We start from the raw sequence: 22,305 nt of genomic DNA on the forward strand, positions 1-22,305 counted from the left end.
GTGGGTGGGGGGAGGGCAGGGAAGTGGCTAATAGTCACAAGCAGTCCACACCCTCGACAGCCAGCCAAACACCACCCTCCCTCCGGATAGACAGCTCTTAGGCCGCAAGACTGCCTGCTGGGGTGTTTGGGTTGGGGAGGCAGAGGAGAGCCCATACCTGATTCAGCTCTTCATCGTTGGCCACAGCCAGCAGGATGTGCCGGGGCGTGACCCTGCCCTTCTTGTTGTCTCTTGCCGCGTTGCCAGCCAGCTCCAGAATCTCCGCTTTGGGGAGAGGAGAGGAAGGGCGTATGGTCACATTATAGCATCAGAGAGTTGTGTGCACCCTCCCAAATCCCCTGTTCTCAGTGGCGGGAAGGGGAGCAGGCAGCAGTGTCCTGACGCCTGAGCCACGAAGCTGCAGGCAGTCTGCCTGGAAACACTTGGTGGCAAGTCACAATGGTGTTGAGAGGCAAAGCTGAGGGGGATAAGCGAGACCCCTGGCCCAACCCCTTTGTTACAGACATGCAAAACTGAGGTTTGGAGAGGAGAAAGGACTACCAGCTAAAGGCCCTCAGTGAGAAGTGGTAGAGCTCAGATTTGAACTCTCTTCCCAGAACAGGGCTGCCCACAGTCAGCATGCCAGATATCATCAGCAGCAACCCCCTGGGGCCAGAACTGTGGCCTCTGAGCGAGGAGTCAAGCAGGGGTTTCTGGGACATCAGGGGGAGGTGGCATGTTACTCAGTACATTTCTGTTAACAGAATCAATGTTGAACGCCTGCACACTCAGATTCAAAACTGGAAGGATATGACTGCACCCTTTACAAAGTCAACATCATAAAAACATAAAAGAAAAGAGGTGGGGTGTAGAAGATTAAAAGAGGCTACACAGACACAACAGCCAGATACAAAGTGTCAATACTCACTGGGATCCTGATTGCAAAAAAATTTATAGAAGTCATTCTGGAGACAACTGAGAGATCTGAGTGTAGGCTGGATAGTAGACACAAAGGAGTCACTGATTTTCCTGGGTGTGATAACAGTATTACCACTCTGAAGGGAGCATCTTGTCCTTAGGAGATACATGCTGAAGTATTTAGGGGTGAAGGGCCCTGGTATCTGCAATTTACTCAAATAATTCTGGAAGAGTCTACAGAGGAAAACAAATGTGGTGATGTAACAGGTGTTAACGTTAACACCTGTGAGAGAGTAAGACGTCAGAGTTCCTCTCTCAACATACTGTGTATTTGACATTTTCCACAAAATAATTAAGAACCCAGAAGGAGATGAGCCTGACCTATAGTTGGTGCTAAGTTAGAGGTTACTGACCAGTCTTTGGGGACAAGGTCTCAGCAGATAAGACAAAAGCACCAAAGATGGGAGAAATGAGGAAATGCCCTTCAGGAAGAGATTCTTTCCCCTCCTTGGTGGCCTAGCTCTCTTTGTGAACTGTCAACCTCATTACTTTCGTCTCATTTTCTTAATGAGAAATGCAGACTGTCCCCAAATGTATCTTACATCCCCACTTTTGCAATTCTGTCCACACCACAGCCCTGCCTGCAACATCCATCTAGCCCACCCTTCTGGGCTCAACTCAAGTCTGGCCTCTTCCTAGTACTAAAGGATTTATAATATTCAAAGTTATGTTGTAAACACTAGACTTGTCCAGCAAAGTTAAAACTTGGCATCATTATAAAATAATTGCAGGAAAAAAATTCTAGCTACATTAAAATCACATATTTAAAATTTACAATATTACATGGTTTACCCTGGGGAAGGAAATGGCAACCCACTCTAGTATTCTTGCCTGGAGAATCCCATGGACAGAGGAGCCTAATGGGCTATAGTCCATGGGGTCGCAAGAGTCGGACACAACTTAGTGACTAAACCTACATGGTTTACAGTGTTAAACTACTGTTACAGCTGAACCCAATGCAAAAATGAGTCCGTGTGTCAAACTGAACAGCTGCTTGGCTACCCATAGCTGGATCAGGAGGGTTCCCCTCAATCCAAGGCAGGAATTCAATAATCGCTGCACTGATGAAAAGTGGACACCAGGGACACTTGAGGCTCTGCCTGCTTGATGCTCCCAGGTCATAGGGATCCTTACGTGCATGTGCTTGAAAGGCACACCTGCAAGTCACTAGAGCGAGGCCCAGGGAGGAAGGTGATATAGTCAATACATCTCCCGCCCTCATCCAGTAGCTTCAACAGGGCTGTCCCCCAAACAGTCTGAGTACCAGGATCCCGTCAATTTTACCGAAGCTTCCCTGTAACTGACGGTTGGCTGTGTGTGCCGAAGCCCAGAGGAGATGACCCTATCATGACCAAGCAAGAAAGAGTGCTTGGGAAGCTTAAGTGACCTGATGTACAGCTGCAGAAATGAGCCCAGCTTGGACTCCACTCGCCCCCGTTCATGGAGGAGGCAGTATACCTACAACACTATTGTCTAACTCCCCGCCTGGAGGAAGCCAAGCAGGAGCCCAGACCCTGGGAGTCAGGGCACAGGAAGGGGAGCCAGCCACAGCCAGCCCATGTGGCAGGAAGGCTGGAGAGGGGCTGCTGGCACCACTAGGCTGCAGCCCGCTTGGCTGGCTTCCTGACCTCTCCCACCCCCCCACCTCCCCAGCCTTTCTCCACTGTGGGGCCACAGGAAACATGGGGCCATCACTCTCTACAGCAGGAATATACAGAAGGGGGCTGGGGGATTACAACTTTGTCCCCATGATGTGCTAAGAATCCGTTACCAGGCCCTCATTAAAAAAGAGACAAAGAGAAACCCACCATAGTGCCCTAAGCCCATCCCTGCGGTAAGAAGGTCGTTTGAAATTACGGTTTCTCGGGAAAGTGGAGGTGGCCTGTTTCCTCTTCCTGCCCAGAGTACCGGTGCAGGCTCTCCCCAAGAGAAGGAACAGTGGCCGTTGGTGGGGGTAGGGGAAGAGGGATGTGGTCATTTATTTTTGGCATCACTACTCTAGCTTTTTTCCTGTGGGGAAGGCGGTGACGATGAAGTGCAGAACTCCAGCACGTTCCAGCATCTGGGCGAGGGACAGGCCGTGCGGAGCACAAGCACGAGAAGCAGTGCGCTTCCCACTAAGCGGCACCCGCAGATGAGAAATACGACCAATTCTCCAGGAAATCCTCTGAACTGCCACTGATTTCACACCCCCCACACACCCCTACACTCTCCCATTATGTCGAAAATCTCCAATGGGCCAAGTCTTTCCACTTGTGATATTTCAAGGATTGTGCTGACTGCTAATTCAAGGCTTCCCCGGTGGCTCAATGGTAAAGAATCCGTCTGCAACGCCGGAGACGTGGGTTCAATCCTTGGGTTGGGACAATCCCCTGGAGAAGGAAACAGCAACCCACTCCAGTGTTCTTGCCTGGGAAATCCATGAACAGAGGAGCGTGGCGGGTTACAGTCCATAGTGTTGCAAAGAGTTGGACGTGGCTGAGCAACTAAACGGTGACAACTGCTAATTCAGCATGGACTCAGGGATGGCAGACAGGATCCATCTGGGAGTGACGATGAGATGCACATGGAGGGGTTGGGGAGGTGTGTGGAGTGGGGCGAGGAGTATCTAGCGCCTTGGAAATAGCTGGGCTGAAGTGTCCCTCCTTTGTCATTCCTCTGCCTCTTCACCAAGGACCCAGAAACCCCCTTTCTTTTTGCAAAACTCCAGCTCGCTTTTGATCTGTGAAGACCAAGATAGCTGGCCCTCCCACTCCTTATCTTCAAAGAGTGGACCCTCAGCCCCGTCGGGAGGGAGGGAGCAGCATCATATGGGGTAACAAAGAAGGGCAGAGGTTCACATTTTGGCTGATTGAGCCAGAGCTTTATCTTCTGTTTACTCCTGCATGTTTTCCAGATGGATAGTTACCATAGCAACTCCTTCGTCAAGGGACATACAAGATGGAGCACCTCAGAGACACACCTTTTATGAGAAGTGTGTTCCTGGCTCCACCCTACTCCTGCACTGCGGCAGGCAGAGGGCTGGGGCAGTTGACAAGCGACCAGAAAGAAGCAGGAACCCAGAGAACAAACTCGCCCCTTGCCAAGGATTCAGTAATATGTTCTCCTCTTTCATCCTCAGTCCAGTTTTAGAAATGGCAACTGTAAAGGGCTTTCCTGGCTAAGAGAGGGCTGCCTGCTGCAGCGGGGGAGGAGAGGTGCAAAATGCCAGCAACTCAACAAGATGGATCAGCTCCCATCTGCTCTCCAGGGCATGTTTGCAGAAGGGCGGGAGAGAGGGTGCTGAGTGCTCAGGATTTGGGGCAGGGCACACGCCACTAAAGGAGATTTCCTGATTAAGTTTCCTTCCTAGTTAAGTGATCCTCGGCTTTGCAAATGATAGCAAGGACACATTTGCGGAAGCCCTAGGCTCAGGGCTACGCCTGCGTTCCTGCCACTGTACCCACTGCCCAGGGGGATGGGCCCCTCCTGGGCCAGGCCAGAGCCAGCTTCAGCTCTATCAGGACTTGAATGGAACCCATGCCTTCCTACCAGGGAGGGTTTGCTGCACTTGATTAATCTTGTAGTTTGGAAGGTTTTGTGTGTCTTTTTTTTTGTCTCTATTTTGAGAGAAAAGGGATTCTGAGAAAGAGAACTAGACAAGCACCACGTTTACAGATGAAAATTCTTTTCTCCACGGTTTGCAGTGCTCTGTGCTTGGATCCTGCCTCGGAGGGAGTTTCAGGAGCCACAGAGCAGAGACTGTAACCGAAACAAATGGAGTCTGTAAGAAATCAGCAAAGAGTGGTTAGCAGGAAAAGAAACAGACCCCTGACCAGGGTCTGCACCCCTGCAAGCCAAGACTTCCTGACCAATGACAGTCTAACTTTGTCGCCAATGACCAACGCTGGGACAGGTTTGGGCCTCAGAGCCTGGGGGGTCACCTCTGAGAGGACTCTCAGTTTGGTGAAGTTCTGCAGTGACAGACACTGCAAAGGGGTGAGGTCAAATGATGAGTGACACTAGCCAACTCGTGTGCCAGTTTTCTGTTCTAAGATCTCTTTACGATCTAATTGGTAAAACACCTGAGCATCTCTGGCTCCAACTCCTGGCCAGTCCCTGGCCAGTGGTGAGCCACTGGCTCCATCACATGCCTAGTGATGCGACCTTGTTCTCTCCTCAGAGCAGCAAGCAGGGCAGAGGCACCCCTGGGCCCACCATACCCTGGTCCACGAGGAATGCGATCATTTTGGGCCACTTGGCGAGATGCCCACAGCCTTGAGTAACAGCACTGTCTGGCAGCCTTCTCAGCTACAGCCCAGCTGTCTGAACGTGAATGCCTCTGACAGACCTACTTTCCAAGTTCACCCAGAGACCAAAGGCTTAGTGTCTTTTTTCTTCTTCTCCAAGCGTCTTGCATGTAGTCCTATCTGCTGTACTGAAGCATTGTGTCTATCTTCCTTCGGGGAGATGAAGTCATGGTTTGCAGAATTAGACCCCTAACAACTAACAGGTGATGCATGAAGGCTGCGCCAAACTCTAAACACAACTCTCGCAAAGGAAAGAGTCGGGGGCTCCTACAGAACTGTTTGAAGAGTCTTCTCTCACAAAAGAAATATTGAAAAGAACAACCAGAAATCAAAGAAAAGCAAATGTTCACGTAATCCCAGGGAGAACACAGATATGTGCTATGAAGCCAACAGCATGACAAGGAATCTGTTTGCTGCATTTCCTTCCAGTCATCAGGCTGCCATCAGCAGTTCACTGAGTTCAGAGCTGTTTTACACTATTCTGGAAGGCCTTAACCCAATCAACCCCAATCGGAGACTGACTGCTACGTGTTTCCTGCATCTTGACTGCACCAGTTTCCTCCAATTCCCTCGGCAGCCCAGAATCCACCTCTTCGGGTGATGAGTGGCAGGAACTGAAGCCCACTGAGCCATCAGCCTGGAGCGCCAGGGCCTCGCCTGTGGGCCACAGCAAAGCTCTCCACTCTGCTGGTCCCGGGGGCCTCCAAGGAACCAGTGACTCCACAGGGAAAATAAAATACCTTGTCTTCTGCCCAGAATAGCAGTAACTAGGGGTGCTGTGTTCTGGGCAGAAGACAAGGTATTTTGCAGCAATGAGCCATTCTGTCACTTTTACGCAGATATTCTGAGTCTCACACAAACTCAGCCATTGCTGTTATGCCCACATGACAGACCCCCCTCCTCAGGGTCCAGGTGGCAGCACGTAGGCCAGTATCCCACCTTCCCCACAAAGTGTCCCAGTAAGAAAGAAATGCAGCTTAATATCAAGATTCTCAAGTAAGCTAATTCTTTTACACATTTTAAAATAAATAATTAGTAATTTTGCATTATACACATTAACAAGAAAAAGATTATGATTCTTGGCAAATATTACCATCATCTAACCCGCCAACCCAGTCTGGTGCTTGAGTATTTTGCCTTTCAGGGAAGTCTTCCTCTTCCTTCCCCAGATCACTGGAGGGTCTGCGTGAGCTCACCTCCTGGGTCCATCTTCAGTGGTGGCTACAGTCCCACACAGCACCATGGTTAAGCAGGGGCATGCTGTCAGACAACCTGGGTGCGAATCCCAGCTCCTGCCCTAAGCTGTGAGATTTACCAAGAAACACCCATGCCTCAGTTTCCCATTCTATAAACGGGGGGTGAGATCACCTCTAGGCTTGTGAGGATTAATGAGTTACCAAATTACATGCCTAGAACGCTTGGTAAAAGTCAACTCCAAATACTGACGCCACAACCACACACTTTTATCTCTTAATAGAGTATAGCAGGCTTGATTTCTAGGAGAAGAAAACTTTCTTTTCCTCGATTTCCTCTATCAAAATAACTGGCTTGTCTGGCTAGGTGGATAGATGGGATGTACGTGAGAACTGAGAGGAGGAGGAGAGATGCAATATGGAAAACCTGGTGTTTCCTCCCCTGATAGTTTACCCTTTGCTGTTACACTTAACAGTTTACATATGTTTGAAAAATGCACTTGAACCTGCTTAACCTCAGTGCTGCCAGACTTGCCTTGATATTACGCAGCACCCAGGGCGGCCCCACAGGCAGCCTCTGCCTAGGGATGGGGTCTGGGGCTCTTGTCTGACCCGGCAGGGGGTGGCGTGGCGGGGCAGGAGCAGAGCCAGCTGCTGAGGCAGCACAAGTTGAGGCCCAGGAGGAAGGCGGGAGGCCAAGGTGGCTGGGGAAGGCCAGAGGAACCCGCTCTAACCAAGGGCCTGGCCGACAGCCGGGCAGGGCCCTCTCCGCACGGCTCACTGCTTTCAAGGACTTGAAATTCATTTACAAGGAGATGGTTAATATGTATGTTTGTTTTTGATATGGAAAATCATAGCCATTTGTTCTTAATTTATCTCAAAAAGGGGTGAACAATCAGTAGATGTCTGCTGAAATGAAAAGATTTGAAGAGTGTAATGTAAAGAGGAAACTCATTTAAAGAACCCTGACAGACTTCTAAAGTGGAGCAGAGCGGGGCCTTGGAGCTGCCACCCCGTGGGGAGGCGCATGCCCATCACCGGCGATGCCTGTCGCCCATGCTTACACACGCCATTCAGGAGCCATGGCACAGCTTTGCTGCCTGGGAGTGGAGTTGGCGACCAGGTCTGAGGGAGACATTTTGCTCTACCCACTTGGGCGCTGACTGAGCTTATCTTGTGTGCAATTTACCTTTTCAAAATGTAAAAAATAAATTGAAAACATAGCATGAATGAGAAGAAGCGACTATGCCAGATGCCGCCCCACTGGCCTTGGCAACTGCGTGTCATCAGCACCCCCTGCCTTGGCATCTGTCCTGGCATGCTTCATCATGCTTCTGGGTTAAAAAAAAAGAAAAATCTGAGCACATGAGACTTCTTAGGTTCTTTCATAAACGACTTTTTAGAGCCATATAACAGTACTCTTGCCTGGAAAATCCCACAGACGGAGGAGCCTGGCAGGCTGCAGTTCATGGGGTCACTAAGAGTCGGACAGGACTGAGCGACTTCACTTTCACTTTTCACTTTCATGCACTGGAGAAGGCAATGGCAGCCCACTCCAGTGTTCTCGCCTGGAGAATCCCAGGGACGGGGTAGCCTGGTGGGCTGCCGTCTATGGGGTCGCACAGAGTCGGACACGACTGAAGTGACACAGCAGCAAGGGTATCATAGTAGGAGAGGTCCCCCAGAAGGGGCCTGGGGTCACCTTTAATAGCCCTGCCCCAGCTCTATCTGTCCAAACGGATTCCCAACGCTGAGGGCCACTGGTCTAAGGACTTGTCTAAGCTCCGTCACCCAGGATTCCACCTCTCGTTCACTAAGAGGACAATGAAGGGACATCAGGAATAAGCTTTCTGGCTCACTTGGCTCTCCGTCCACTCTCGGTGCTGCTAAGCACTATAGCCACCGCATACCGACTGGGCACTGCCCTCTGCTCTCCTCACTGCAGCCATCAGACCACCTCTGGCCATCTGCAAGCTTCTCCCCGAGGACCTCTGCATCCTGCTGCTGCTATAGGCAGCTCCTCCCACACTGATCAGACTGCCCCTTCCCTAAAGCCCAGCACCCGTCACGCCAACGACCATCACCCCTCTTGTGCTCATGCACTTCGTTCCCACCAGCCTTTAACTTTCCTCCTTCCTGTCAGGGACTACTTGTCCTTCCAGGTTCATCCTTTAGGACCCCTGTCCTCGTCGCCCATCCCAGGCCATGGGGTTGTCTCCCGCCTGGCACAGCCACACCACATGCCCTCTATCACTCATACGCCCAGTCCTCCACGCTGGCTCCTATCCTCATAGCCCAGCAAAGGGCCTGCCTCCCTAGCTGGGCTATGAGGACCAGAACCAGCGTGGAGGACTGGGCATATCCCATCTTCTGGAGACATCCGCTGAAGCCAGAGGAGAGGCAAAGTGGACCAAGTGGTCCCAAGTCCATCACTCTCCTTTTAACAACTAAGGTTTCAGTTCCATTGACAGCCTACAGAAATGCTCTGCTAGAGATGAGTTACTGTGCTCAGTGACCTTCGAGAAGTACTTCAAACTCCCGGAGCCTCAATTTCCTCCTAAGCAAAATAGTTGGTTTGAGGATTTAGTGAGTTACTCGATGTAAAGCACTTAGCCAATGCCTGACACATAGTAAACGCTCCATGTATGGCAGGTATTTTATTACCTAAAGTGCCCTGCCTTTGCCTGCACTCAAAGCACTGCCCTCTGTGCCTCCAAACTCTTATTTTGACAAGCCACAATTTTAATCTGGGAGGGAGACTGCCAGGGCCTGGGGCAGAGGTGGAAGGGCAAAGAAAACAATGCTACTAGAGTTAAGGACTGGCATTTTCTGAATGAACAGCAGACACTGATTTTTGGCGGTCAACATACAGATTTACAGAGCCAACAGAGAGCTGTTAACCAAAGACTACCTCAGCTACCAATTACCACAGGGAGCATCAATCAGGACACTGGTGGCAAGGGAAACTGAAAGCTAACCTTTTCCAGAGACCCTGGATTTCCACATGGTTCTCACAGTTCTGCAGGCAAGAAACGTGGGCTCTGGCAGAGATGGAGCCTCCTTCTCTAAGGAGGACACATAGAAAAGTCTTCTATCAAGGCCATTCGATACAGGTCCCCCAGGAGACCCCACAGGCCTCTCGAAGTACCAGGGAACATAACGCTTTCTGGCCACTAGATGGAGGACACTTGTCTGAAAAGGAAGAAGGTAGTGTGGAAGATGATGGGAGAGAGAGGGAAGGAGGGAAGCTGGGGGCAGGTCAGACCGTAGGCTGGCTGAGCCTGGCAAACCCGAGGAGAATGTATGTCATCATCTTGGGCACCAGAACTGGAGGGGGTGGTGGGGAGAGACAGGCCAGGAGATGGAGGGAGGCCGCCTGTGGTTACTGCCCCTTTGCGTTTGTTGACTTGCTAGAACTGATTTATAGCTCTGAGGAGTGGCTTTTTGCTCTATAGTATTTTATTCTGGATTGACTAGACACAGAAGCCTTGAGACAGGGAAAGAAAGTAAGAGGGCTATAAATATGTTTTATTAGTTGCTGATAATTTTAATGGGAAGATATTGAGACAAGAGATATTTGTGGAATTCTTACCCACTTCCTCCTCTCAGTCAGTAGTTCCTTTAAAGCCATTCTTGATGTTCATACACAGGGGGACCCGGGGGTATGTATACTTTGAGCACCCCTCCTGGGATACTGCCACTTTAACCAGAGCTCCTGGCTCCCTCTGCAAGGCGAGGTACAGCTGAGACATCCTTTTCTGGCGGGAGTGAGAGATCAACTCTTGAAATGCCCCCAGTGCCTTCCTTTTGCCACCAACAGCTGCTCTGCCACTGGCCTATCCTCAGGCTGGGCTGGGCCATGATGCCCTGAGGTTAATCCTAATTACCCATCATTAAAAACTCCAGGGGTCTAGTTCAGCTCTCATTCTTACCAATTTCCTGGTAGCATCTGCCATTAGCACCATCCCTTCCCCTCCAGAAACTTATCCTTCCCCTAACTGGTCTTCTTCCCCCTTCAACAAAAATCCAAGGGCTGAGCAGCAGAGTATACAATGATGAGAGAGGGGTGAGAAAGGCACAGTCCCAGCTCTGGGGGTCACTAATAAGTCTTCTGCAATGTCTGGCCTGTCAGACAGTCAACACACATCTGTTGAAATCAACAGTGATTCTTCGGACTCCACCACCACTCCAGCACCCAGCTCAGAATCTTGTACCTGGTCAGAGCTTGGTAACTCTTTCACAAATAGGTCATTACAGATGAATTACTAAACCACTGAGCAAGCACTGCAGCATTCAGAGGGTGATGCAGGATAGAAGTGCAGGGACACTCTCTGAGGCACTGGCCTGGTTTCATGGATTAGAACAAACACTCAGGATCCCTGGCTTGCAGTGTGAACTACAAAGCTGTCATCCCAGGGGAGGCAGCCCCTGGATGGCCCAGGATCCAGGCAGGCTTCGAGGTTGGCTCAGGAGAGTGGGGAGTGGGATGGAACAGGGATGCTGGGGCAGGTTAGAGGCAGATGAGACACCCTCAGATTTGGGCTCAGATACACGTATACATGTCAATCTCTGCATCTCACAGGCACCTATTATTTTTTGGCATTGCATTTTCTAGGTTTATCTTGAAAAGGGGAGGAAAATATTTTTAAACATATATAGCATACATAAGAAACTGGCAATACTGATTGTTTCCTGGGAGGGAAACTGGGTGTGCAGAACAGCAGGAAAAGAAACGCACGTCTCACTGTATGCCTTTTGGGGACACGATTTTTATCACTGGTATATATTCCTTATTAAAGAAAACAATGTGCTGCGTGCTTAGTCACTCAGTCATGGCTGACACTCTGTGATCCCCTGGACCGTAGCCCGCCAGCCTCCTCTGTCCGTGGAATTCTCCAGGCCAGAATTCTGAAGTGGGTAGCCATTCCCTTCCCTAGGGGATCTTCCCAACCCAGCGATCAAACCCAGGTCTCCACATTGCAGGCAGATTCTTTACCATCTGAGGCACCACGGAAGCCCAAGAATACTGGAGTGGGTAGCCTATTCCTTCTCCAGGGATCTTCCCCACCCAGGAATCGAACAGCGTCTCCTGCACTGCAGGTGGATTCTTTACCAACTGAGTTGGCAGGGAAGCTCAAAGAAAATAATTACTTTCTATAAAAATAAAAACAGTGAAAAACCTGCCAGATATGAGAAACATCTTATAAAATGCATAACAAGATAAACATACCATTGAAACAGAAAAGAAAGTCCAGAAATAGCCCTATGTATATATAGAAATTTCATGTAAGATAAAAGCAGCCTCTTAGATCATTGAGGAAAAGCTGGAATACTCAATTAATTGTGTTGAGATAAATGGGTAAACATATGAAATAAAATTAAGTTGATTCCTCTCCCACACTATATCAGGAAAAATTCCAAATAGGTCAAAGTGAAAATGTAAAAAATTAAACCATAAAAAGTACTAGGCAAGAGCATGAGGGAATTCCTTTGCAGCCTTGGAGAGAGGTAGACACTCTGAACAATAACTCAAAATCCAGCAAAAACAGGCTCATAAAAATTTCTGATACTAAAATTATTCAGATAAAATGGCTAATCATTTCACTCATATTAAGTCATCACTTTGTACATTTTAAATGTATATGATTACATTTGTCAATTATTCCTTAATAAAGCTCAGGGAAAAAAATTATTCAGATAAATACATAAGAACTATGTGTAAAATATAAAGAAAAATTTGAAAATGAAGAGAAAACAAGATATCGTGAGGAATGACCAAGTATATTCACAAAAGAACCAAAGAGAACTTCTAGACTAAAAAATAACAAAACAAATTAAAAATTCAGTGACTGAATTAAATAGCAGATAAGACACAGCTGAAGAGAGTTAGTAAAGTGGGAGATAGTTTTACAAGACAGACCTGAAGTAATTATCCAGAAAGTAATCGGAAAAGACAGAAATGAAAAATATGAGCAAGTTAAACAGATACGGAGCTTAGAAAAAACACTCACAAATCGTTAATCTGCATTCCATAAGGAGAGACTAGAGACACTGAAGAAATAACAGCTAAAAACTTTATGGGTAAGATATAAAGACATGTTCAAAATCAGAGAAAATTTACCAGCAGAAGACCTTAGTCAGTGAAGTTCTAAAGGATGCATGGAAAGGGAACCCAGACAGAAGGCCGGGAGTGAGAGAGGCATGCACATTTCGGCTCACACACTTCCCCTTGCCCACACCCAGAATCAGTTTTGTAGCGCTTTGAGCCTTCCTACTAGCCTAGGCAAAAACAGAACCCCTCATGAGAGCTCATCTAAGTACATGCAGACCCCAATGACAGAAATGAAAGGCTGCATACCACCCTTCAAAGAGAAATCATGGAGTAACAGCGAGACTCCTTGACCACTGAGGTTTACTAGGCCACGCAGCTTATCTTCAAGAAAGCAGACGTTTTCAACAAATGGTGGTGGAACAATTGCACATCCATATGCAAAAAACTGAATCCAGACACAGACCTAACACTCTGCAAAAATTAACAGAAAAGGGGTCAGAGACCTGCATGTAAAATGCAAAACTATAAAACTCCTAGCAGATAACATAGGAGAAAAATCTAGATAATCTCGGGTTCGGTGATGACTTTGTAGATACAACACCAAAGGTACAATGCATGAAAGAATTGAAAGGGTTTTTTTAATTTAAAAAAAAAAAGAGAAAAAAAACCCCTTCTGCTCTGTGAAAGACAGTGTTGAGAGAATAAGATAAGTCACAGAGCAGGAGAAAATGTTTGTCAAAGAAAGCAACTGAGACCTTTCCTTTCTCTGGTCTAACCCATAGGGCTGGGAGAGCAGGGGGCCATTGTTTTGTGAAGGGTGCCCAGATCACACTTACACTCTTCTGGACAACCTCACGGCCTCCTTAGGAGGACTGGGTGAAGGACCAGATAAAAATCCAGTTTTTGGTCTCCACAGCAGACTCAGGAGGCCCTGGGAGAAGCGCGTCCTCAAGCTGCGCTGCCACCTCCAAGCCGCGGACGGAGAAGTGGGGTGCTGGGGCGCCCCACTCCTCAGTGCTGTCCATGCCTGGCCTCGGCCCCGAGGTCCGACTCACCTGGGTCTGCTAACAGGCTGGCCATCTGACAAGTCACCAGGGAAATGGCAAATGCTAAACTGCTGCTTCTCCAAGCACCTTCTGAAGGTTCATCCCCCATGGAATCTAGGACTGCCAATGCAGCTCCCCGCTTAATGCTGCATGATCTGCTTCATATGATCAGGTACAGTGATCAAGAGCAGATGTCAATAAAAACAGACTAAACGCTAACTCTCTTTCATGCATGTACACATATACACAAAAGGCATTCGGTGCCAGCTGCTATCTCTAGGCACTGAGATGATGAGTTTTCGCTTCTTAAATTTTCAAACATAAATTACTCACATAACTGGAAAAGGGAACATACATTTAAATATAGTCTGCACACACTGGGTATCCAGCATACTGGGGTTTCAACTTCTGTATTTCCGATTTTTTTCTAGTTGTAACCCTCTGGCTTATTAAAATCCAGTCCCCCCGAGACCCCGCTTTCATCTGCTGACAGGCTTTGCAGAACAGTGAGCCCTATGGGGTTCTGGGAGCCTCAGGAGAACATGAAGTCTCTAGCAAGAAGCGTGAGCTGGGTCCTGGCCAGAAGCGTAAGTCTAAGGTTGCGTGGCCATGCAAGCAAGCAAGAGACACAGCCATTCAGAGGGCTGCGAGCATCACAGAGCCAGCCTGTCCTGTTCTCCCTGCCCTATTTTTAGCTGTGTGAGTACAGGACACACTTGGCTGTTCCGGATAGGAAAGCAGTAAAAAAGGCCAGGTAAGTGACAGAGCCAATGGCAGGCTCTTCCTACCCTAATCTTCCAGGCTTGTCGGATCCTTTCTTTCCCAGGCCAGAAATGCCAAGTGTGATGGATGTTTGTTGAAATGAATATCTGTGTAACCGGACACACTGCTGACAGAGGAGGCCTTTCCCTGTCATACCTACAAGAGAAGGGGGCAGGGATGGAGTGCAGACAATGATAACACCAAAGGGATAGGCAACAGCTGACCTGAGTTATAGATCAGAAGCAAACAAACTGAAAACTTGGGACGCGGATGATCACTTTACTAGCTAACACCAGGCAGAGGTGTATCTTTAACCACCATCCCTTTTCCCCGGGGTTTTACTACTGGATGTAGTCAGGCACAAGGGCTAGGAAACATCCAGTCTGCAGAGTGGCCATAAGGGTCCCCTGGTGAACCCTGCTTGTTCCCCAGGTCAGGACCTGACCCTGAAAAGACTGAGGTCTGAAACACAGGGTGTGGGCAGGGGCAGGGAATGGGGAAATGGAAAAGGACTGGTAGGTGAAGAATATGCAAACCTGGATGTCTTCATTGTTCTGTAGATTAGAGCCAAACATGACAGAAAAAAAAATTGTAGGCATGGCTTTATCCTATAAGAGGTGGAAATATAATTCTATGACCGCAGGTTTTTAAACAGACCAGAGCAGGGTATCCAAATCAACAGATCTCTGATAGTGATCAACTTGAGAGGGTCTACACTTATTAAAAAGTGTCGACATTCAGTCTTGAGATGTGAATTCCCATCCTCCTTACTGTCAAGAAATCAACTGAGAATAGATTTGATTTTTGCAAACAAGTTTACATCCTAGGAGGCAGGTTGGCAGCTGTGTGCTCAGGCTATGTAGCAGTCTCTAGACTCCCCCGCCCAAAATAAGATGTCATCACACATCCTTTTGGATTTGATGACCAGGAACCAGGTCTGTCCTCTCAGGAGTTGGGTGAGCAACTCCAAAGGCACTTCCCTCCAGGGTAAGCCCAGTGGGCAAGGACTCTCATCTGGCACCTCAGTGATGAGCACAGCCCTGAAGAGTGGTGGGCCCTCCCCAAGTCAGCAAGTGAGCGGTTCAGCTTAGCCGAGTAAGTGCACAGCTTCCCCAGGCCACAGCCTCATGGACAAATGCTGAAGCACCTTCTAGGGTGTTGAGCCCTGTATGGAGGCGGCAGACCTAGCTCTATTAGACAAGCTGGCATTCCTCATGGTGCCATTTCACACCCTAAACCACAAATGTCCCCACACTGCACCATGCAAGGCGTTTACAGTATAGCTGTTTCTTGAAAGGCTCTCTGATAAAAGCTTGAGAACCACTATATGTCTAAGTTCCTCCCCTTGGGGATTCACGAGAACACCCATGTTAAAGGCTCCCAAAAGTTCTGCAGTAAAGAAAGCTGTTTCCCAGTGGTTCCCAAACTAAAACCAGTTCCTTTACTGAGGAACTCAACAAAAGGTGAAATTCACATATCCATCTCAAAACAGGGGATGTGAATACAGCCATCTCCCAGTTTCACGCAGAGCCCTATGTTTTGATGGACTGCCTCTTGCATTTCACCAAATGCCTGGGTTCTGCTGAACACAGTTTGAGCAACGCTGACCCAGGGTGCTCTGCGCCCATCTAGTCAGAGCATGCTTGCTTGCTACTCTTCCACATACGCTTTTCATCCCCCTACCACCCCCACTGTAGGGCTCCAGTGCTTTCCACTTGTCCCTTAGACTTTGCCCTATTCCCTTAGTGGTCTATGGACTTGTGTGTTCCCAACATCAACTTTCCCAAGGGCAAAAATCACGTCACATGTTCCTATTTCACATCTCCTAAACCTCCCAGCCATTTGTAAGGCCTCCCCAGACAGCCATTTTGCTTTTTTGCATTTCTTTCCCATGGGGATGGTCTTGATCCCTGTCTCCAGTACAATGTCATGAACCTCCGTCCATAGTTCATCAGGCAGTCTATCTATCAGATCTAGGCCCTTAAATCTATTTCTCACTTCCACTGTATAATCATAAGGAATTTGATTTAGGTCATACCTGAATGGTCTAGTGGTTTTCCCTACTTTCTTCCATTTAAGCCTGAATTTGGTATAAGGAGTTCATAATCTGGGCCACAGTCAGCTCCCAGTCTTGTTCTTGCTGACTGTATAGAGCTTCTCCATCTTTGGCTGCAAAGAATATAATCAATCTGATTTCAGTGTTGACCATCTGGTGATGTCCATGTGTAAAGTCTTCTCTTGTGTTGTTCGAAGAGGGTGTTTGCTATGACCAGTGCATTTTCTTGGCAAAACTCTATTAACCTTTGCCCTGCTTCATTTCATATTCCAAGGCCAAATTTGCCTGTTACTCCAGGTGTTTCTTGACTTCCTACTTTTGCATTCCAGTCCCCTATAATGAAAAGGATATCTTTTTTGGGTGTTAGTTCTAAAAGGTCTTGTAGGTCTTCATAGAACCATTCACCTTCAGCTACTTCAGCATTACTGGTTGGGGCATAGACTTGGATTATCGTGATACTGAATGGTTTGCCTTGGAGACAAACAGAAATCATTGTGTCGTTTTTGAGATTGCATCCAAGTACTGCATTTCAGACTCTTTTGTTGACCATGATGGCTACTCCATTTCTTCTGAGGGATTCCTGCCCGCAGTAGTAGATGTAATGGTCATCTGAGTTAAATTCACCCATTCCAGTCCATTTTAGTTCGCTGATTCCTAGAATGCCGACATTCACTTTTGTCATCTATTGTTTGACCACTTCCAGTTTGCTTTGATTCATGGACCTGACATCTCAGGTTCCTATGCAATATTGCTCTTTACAGCATTAGATCTTGCTTCTATCACCAGTCACATCCACAGCTGAGTATTGTTTTTGCTTTGGTTCCATCCCTTCATTCTTTCTGGAGTTATTTCTCCACTGATCTCCAGTAGCATATTGGGCACCTACTGACCTGGGGAGTTCCTCTTTCAGTATCCTATCATTTTGCCTTTTCATACTGTTCATGGGGTTCTCAGGCAAGAATGCTGAAGTGGTTTGCCATTCCCTTCTCCAGTGGACACATTCTGTCAGACCTCTCCACCATGACCTGCCCGTCTTGGGTTGCCCCATGGGCATGGCTTAGTTTCATTGAGTTAGACAAGGCTGTGGTCCTAATGTGATTAGATTGACTAGTTTTCTGTGAGTATGGTTTCAGTATATCTGCCCTCTGATGCCCTCTTGCAACACCTACCATCTTACTTGGGTTTCTCTTAGCTTGGGCGTGGGGTATCTCTTCACAGCTGCTCCAGCAAAGCGCAGCCGCTGCTCCTTACCTCGGACAAGGGTATCTCCTCACCGCCACCCCTCCTGACCTTGAACGTGGAATAGCTCCTCTAGGCCCTCCTGCACCCGCACAGCAACAAAGGTCCGTCTAGTCAAGGCTATGGTTTTTCCAGTGGTCCTGCATGGATGTGAGAGTTGGACTGTGAAGAAAGCTGAGCACCGAAGAATTGATGCTTTTGAACTGTGGTGTTGGAGAAGACTCTGGAGAGTCCCTTGGACTGCAAGGAGATCCAACCAGTCCATTCTGAAGGAGATCAGCCCTGGGATTTCTTTGGAAGGAATGATGCTAAAGCTGAAACTCCAGTACTTTGGCCACCTCATGTGAAGACTTGACTCACTGGAAAAGACTGATGCTGGGAGGCATTGGGGGCAGGAGGAGAAGGGGACAACAGAGGATGAGATGGCTGCATGGCATCACTGACTCAATGGACGTGAGTCTGAGTGAACTCCGGGAGTTGGTGATGGATAGGGAGGCCTGGCGTGCTGCGATTCATCGGGTCACAAACAGTCGGACACGACTGAACAACTGAACTTAACTGAAACCTCCCAGCACTGAGCAGGCCTGTGCTGGGCACAGGGAAGAGACTCCAAAGAGGCTTTCTGAGCTGAACTAAATTGAAGTTCCTCCAAATATCACTTAAGGAAAAAAGTACCACAGTAATACAGGAGCAAAGACAATGCCTCAAAGAAACTACCTCAGTTTCCCCATGATAATACTTCTTTTTATCTATAATTTATTGAGTGTTGACTAAGAATGGTGGCCAAATTCATAAGATGCAGTACCGATCTTCACAGCAACCTGAGAGTTGGGGCTACTATCACCACTTGGCTGGAAGGTCAAGGGCCCTGGGATGGAGAATGGACTGTCTTGGGGCACCAGGAAGCCCAGCAGATAGCATAACATTCCTCAGGAGGAGCTCTGGGAAGAGTCAGCAGGGCTGCAGAGCCAGGCACACAGAGAGCTGGGGAAGGAGCTGTCTGGTAGCCAGACTCAAGCCTGTTCCAGATGTTGCCTCTTCCTTTTAAGTTTGGCAGATAATTGGGCTCTGTACCCAAGAGGAGAAACAGATGCCAGCTTCAAGTTTCAGAGAAAACACAGGCCCCATCCTCCTCCCACAACCACCCCAGCCTGGAGCAGACCATGAGGAGGAGTACTACGTGGTCCCTCACCCCTGAAGACATGCTCTTCACAGGGGATGGTCTATCTGGGCTCTGATGGCCCCGGGTCTGCAGGGCTGCCGTCTGTCCTGATGCTCTCATGCTGGTCTGGCCTCAGCTCCAGCCTAACCCAGGCCCAGGGCTGGGCATGCTCAACTCCCAGTTAACCAGAAAGCCCCTCAAGGTTTTCATGAGTGTGCCAAGAGCTCAAGACACAAGTAGCTTTTGACACCAGGCAAAGTAAGAGTCTGGTAACAGGGCCCCTGGTGTTGAGGGTGGGTCCGGCTTTAGGGGTGTGTGCGTGTGCTAGCTGCTCAGTTGTGTCCAACTCTTTGCCACCCCATGGACTGTAGCCCTCCAGGCTCCTCTGTCCATGGGATTCTCCAGGCAAGAATACTGGAGTAGGTTGCAATTCCCTCCTCTGGGGGATCTTCCTGACCCAGGGATCGAGCTTGAGTCTCCTGTATTGGCAGGCAGATCATTTGCTGTCTAAGCCAGCTTTAGGAAGAGGAGTTAGATGGCAGCTTGAAATAAACCAGAGGGAGTAGGTTGTAACAGCCAGGACATTCTGCAGGTGCTTGGTGAAGACAGCCCCACCAGCATCCCCAAGGCAAGCAGGCACCCTCAGTCACCTCAGCAGCCAGAGCAGGATTACCTCCTCTCTGCTGTCGCCCTAACGTCACCAGGTTAACACTGTGCAGATACAAACAAGAACTTTGCGTGCATCCTCTCATTCCCACCTCATAGTAAGTCTGTGCCTCTTACTGTAACCCCCATTTCACAGATAATAGATTTCACAGCTTAGGGATGTGAGTGAGCTGCCTAGGCCATAATGAGGAAACAGCAGCTCTGACACCAAGGTCCATACTCTTGACCACCTGGTTCCGCTGCCCCTACCAGATTCTACTGGACAGCATGGCATCCCAAGTGGTGCCGCAGGCTGGCCGGAGATGTCAGCTCCCTGCTCCAGAGCTACTTGGTCCCAGGTGGGCCCTGCAGCTCAGGCACCCGAGCATCCAGACCCCTCCTCAACTCTCCACCAGGGTGTTCTGACAGGAGGCCTGGTCCAGCCACGTCAGAAGAGCACTGGGTGGCACCCCATCACCATGCCTACAACTGTGTGCCACCTGTCAGAGAAGGAGACAAATCCTCCAGGGGAGCCTTCAGGTGACAACCAGACAAGCAGGGCGGCTCTGGTGAGCAGGCTAATACACATCCTCCAGGAAAAGTTTCCTGAAGCCTGATCTCAGCACGTGTGTTCCTGCATCGTCACCGCCTTTTCCTGGTTTGTACCTGCCTCTGGACAAAGCTTCTGAGGGTCGGGGGAGGTCTTGCTCTGGCTTGATTCTCAGCACTGGACACAATGCAGCTCTCCTGAGGACCTGTGGAATGGGTGGCACTTTGCTCAGATGCCGTGTATTGGAGTACAGTGTCTGAGCCCGAAGTCACATTAGCATTTCCCAACTCTGGGAAGAGGCTGGCACCCAGTGGGTACATTCTGAAGGTGGCAGAGCTCTTTCCTATCCCTCACAGGGCTGGTTGGCACCATCTCCCTGTCCAGGTCTCAGCTGATTATGTCTCCTCCTCAAATAAAACTCTCCTGGGTCCGTTCACCTCCAGGCCCCCAGGCACTGGGGCTCCTTGGCCTACTTACAGCCTCCACAGACCTTGGCACAGTCAGGAGCCATCTGGGTTGGCTGGCTCTTCCTTTCAGACTAGAGCATGAGCTCCATGGAGCAGAGACGATTTCTGCCCCAGCCACTCCTGTGCTCTGGAGCTAGCACATGTAAGCACGTGCAATGTCTGGGAAAGGGTCTTCTGTGAAACAGGAGCAAACAACAGAGCAGAAAGAGACCTGGGCCACCTCCGCTTCTCTCTCAGGGACCAAAGCCCAAGTTCTGAGCAGGCAGATGGGCTCCCACAGCCCAGCCCGAGGGGCTCAGGGCGGATCACCTCCTGAGGGCAGTCATGGGGGGGCGGGGCGCAGCAGAGTCCAGATGGTGGAGTGCAGCAATGCTCCACTGATGCGGCCCTGAAACTCAGCTCCTGCCCATCAGACAACCGGACACAAGTGACTAGCAGTGATTGAGTATAGCGTCGAGGGCTCAGGACATCCCCCAAAGCCCCCATCACACAGACCAGATGACAAGTCAGGGCCCTGGGCAGTGGTCACTCCAATGACTCAACACTGTGTGTAGACAGAGAAGATGGCTCAGATTCAGCTAACTATAGCTCTTCTGGAAGGACTTGGTAAAATTTCAAAATATGTATTACTTTTTAATACACAGGGGTTAACATGGCTAACACCAGAGTAAGGATTTGCCTTGAGTGACTTGCCCAGCTCTAGCACTGGACTGCCCTGATCATTCCCACCCCACTTTGGGACCACTGCTGCACCCATGACAGTCAGAGATGGGCACAGTTGGGGGGGTTCATGGTCAAGGTGCCCGGCCCCCATGAGAACAAACCTGCTGACCTGGCCCTCATGTGGGCTGCACTCAGTTTCAGAGCCAACCAGACGTAGACAAGGAAAACATAACAGACTTTCTGTGCAGCACAGACAGTTGTTGCCTCAAACATGATGGAGCAGCGGTACCCCCCCACCAGTGCCCTGCTAACTAACAAGAGGAAGCTTGATGGAAGAAATGAAGCTGCTGCGGTACCTGACCTAATGAACGTGTGTGGCCATCCCAGTGTCATGCCTGTGCCAGGCGCATCACAGGACTCGGGAACCAAGAAACACAGGTTGGCTGGATTTACACATCATGTCAGCTTTCCCCACTGTGCTCAAACAAAGTCCCTTTGGATCTCACAGCCGCCTGGAGTTGGTGAAGCAGGGACTGTTGTCTCCAAATGAGTTGAAAGGAAATTGGGATCCGGAGAGGTTAAACGACTCTCTCTGGGTCACACAGCATGTAAACTGCCAGGCCAGACCTTAAAAGTCTCCTCTGGGTCCTACCTAGCGAGTTCTCCCCTGGTCTCCCTGGCTAACTGCCAGCATTACATGTGGTTTTCCTGGGTGTGACACTTATGTTCTGGGCTTCTGTTTCCTCATCTGCATAGTGAGAAGAACCATGCCTATGTCATGCTACCAGGCATGCAACCTATGAGTCTCAGACAAGCACAGGGTCCAAGTTCCAAATATGTGCAAAGGCCTCACAACTAGAACCCCAATTACTTTTTATGCCTAGACACTTTTACAGAACACAAAAACTCTAGAACCCTCATGGTTGTGAGGGGAAGCCTTGGTCTTGTCTTATCAAGAGCCCTGGGAGAGCAGGAAGCAACCCAGCCTCGTCTTGCTGAGCCAGTCTCTCCTTCTCTCTAGAGCTGCCCTCATCTGCCACTTGCCCTGATGATGTATGGAGAAAAAACTGGTAAAAGCATTACAAAAGGACAGCAGGATGTGTCCCTTTGCAAGTACTTCCTGGTTATATGTGGCAAATCTGTGTATGCCCTGAGGTTGGTTTCCTCAATACTAAAAATGGCGGCCAGGGTTGTTGGGGGGCAGTGGGCGTGAATCCTGCCCAG

General features: G+C 49.2%; 1 protein-coding gene across 12 annotated transcripts in view; it reads right to left on the reverse strand.

The window, feature by feature from the left end:
• The window catches only part of MACROH2A1 (macroH2A.1 histone), an 81,400-nt gene that overhangs the window by 47,351 nt on the left and 11,744 nt on the right, over positions 1 to 22,305 (reverse strand). For all 12 annotated transcript variants that reach the window (XM_069592103.1, XM_069592099.1, XM_069592101.1 and 9 more), the window contains exon 3: positions 158 to 264. In XM_069592103.1, coding sequence (XP_069448204.1) covers positions 158 to 264 — 107 coding nt within the window. The remainder of the gene's footprint in view (positions 1 to 157; positions 265 to 22,305) is intronic.

Source organism: Ovis canadensis, chromosome 5 (assembly GCF_042477335.2).
Source record: "Ovis canadensis isolate MfBH-ARS-UI-01 breed Bighorn chromosome 5, ARS-UI_OviCan_v2, whole genome shotgun sequence".
In the NCBI taxonomy this organism is placed as follows: Eukaryota; Metazoa; Chordata; class Mammalia; order Artiodactyla; family Bovidae; genus Ovis; species Ovis canadensis.